General features: G+C 45.5%; 1 protein-coding gene across 1 annotated transcript in view; it reads left to right on the top strand.

The window, feature by feature from the left end:
- Nucleotides 1-1,543: 1,543 nt before the first annotated feature.
- The window catches only part of Pin4 (peptidylprolyl cis/trans isomerase, NIMA-interacting 4), a 10,331-nt gene continuing 10,010 nt past the window's right edge, over nucleotides 1,544-1,864 (top strand). Inside the window, exon 1 of the mRNA XM_021188547.2 lies at nucleotides 1,544-1,687. Within this exon, the coding sequence (XP_021044206.1) occupies nucleotides 1,645-1,687 (43 nt within the window). The 5' untranslated portion in view covers nucleotides 1,544-1,644. The remainder of the gene's footprint in view (nucleotides 1,688-1,864) is intronic.

The following is a 1,864-nucleotide window of genomic DNA, read 5'->3' on the forward strand; positions in this document are numbered from 1 at the left end:
AATTTTAACCTGGGCTGTGGCTCAACCATAAAGCTCTTGCCTGGCCTTTGTGAGGCCAATAATTTGATCGCCAGTACTGCAAAAACAAACAAAAAATAAACTGAATCAGATAGCCAAGATGGGATAGTGATCTCTCCTGGAATAAAGGGGAAAGTGTCATAGATGAAAATGATTGGTGGAGGAGGGAAGGATTGTGGGGGAACGAGAAGAACTTATCCAAGTGGCACATGACTATATTCCCACCACTTGGGAGGCAGAAGCAGGAGAAGACAGGAAGTTCCAGAACAGTCTAGGCTACTAAGCAAGACCTCATCTCAAAAAGAGAGACTGAGAAGGAGAGATCAAGAGCACATTGGGATGCAAATTCAAAAGCCATTCATCTTAAGTAAATGCCCATCTAAAAATTTGACTATGAAATTAATTCTCATAATACTCTATAAGCAGATACTTTAACAACACCACCTCCCAGAAAATGGAAACTGAGCCCAAGAGCTCTTCAAGGTCACAGGACTAATAGAAGGGGTTTTAAAGCAGGTCATGTGCCTCCAGAATCCAAGGTTTAGATTGCTTTATACTGTGCTGTCATACAAACTCTGAGCTGAAAGTTGGTGGCACATGTCTTAAGACCCAGCAGTTGGAAGACAGAGGCAGGCAAATCTCTCTGAGTTCCAGGACAGCCAGGGCTACATACAGAGAAACCTTGTATCAAAAGAAAAAAGAAAGGAAGAAAAGAAGGAAGGAAGGAAGGAAGGAAGGAAGGAAGGAAGGAAGGAAAAAAGAAAAGAACTCTGGAAAAATACAGAGACATGAATACTATATAGATTGACACCAGTGGTCACATGCTATCCTGCTGAACAGAATTAATGACTTGCCTGTCTTTTAGGTGCATATATTATGTTCTCCAGGATATATAACTTTAAAAATCACATTCTACCCCTTGGTCTATAATCTTCCTTAAGGCTATTTCTGTACACACAGCTTATAATCGTTATTTTAAAATTCATTTAGGCTGCTTCCAATGTTTCTCCATGACAGACTTCTGCCTGTCACAGGCAATGGGATGATAGGCTTAAAAAAACAAATTCCATCTTTTGTACCCCATCAATTACTGCTGCAAAAATATAAACAAATAAGTAAGTAAGAAAAGCCATTAGGGAGTGCAGGTCTGTGTCAGTCGGGGAGAGGGCGGAAGAAGGTCATTATCTAAACTCCCTCTGCTATCCCTTTGTCTAGCGTCCCCAAAGCAAAAGCCCACGCCAAGGAACTGCAGTGGACTGAGGATCACACTGCGCATGCACAGAAAAGTGGGCGGGGCGAGAGAGGGCATAGAACGAGTGCAAATGAGGGCAAGTGAAAGCCTTGGAGAACAGAACAGAGGCTGCGCTTTCTCGTCTCTGGGCAACCTTTGTCCCCGCCTCCCCGTAGGGCTTCGGCTTCTTATTGGTCTAACATCTCTAGCTCCTATAGGTCAAAGAATCAAAGGCCTAAGTCTGTCCCAAGCTATGCCAGATTCCGGAACCGCAGCAGAAATCGTTGATTGTGACGCTGCTTTCAGGCATTGCGTAGGACATACCCATGGGGCCTGAAGGGGCCTTTTGCTAGCACCGGAACAGTTGCCGGAGAGTTCAACCGCCAGCTTAAGAGATGCCGCCGAAGGGGAAAAGTGGTTCTGGAAAAGGAGGGAAAGGTAGACCGGCCGAGACAGTCAGGGAGCGAACGTAGGGGTGGCTGGGGAGGAGGACAGGAGTAGGCCGGCAGCTGTGTGGGGGTGGGGGAAGTGATCATAAGCCGGACAGCAGGGCCTCCGGGAGTACCCTGAGCCGCTGTGGTTTATGTTTGAGGTTCTTTTTTTTTTTTTTTTTTT

Source organism: Mus pahari, chromosome X (genome assembly GCF_900095145.1).
Source record: "Mus pahari chromosome X, PAHARI_EIJ_v1.1, whole genome shotgun sequence".
NCBI classification, from domain to species: Eukaryota; Metazoa; Chordata; class Mammalia; order Rodentia; family Muridae; genus Mus; species Mus pahari.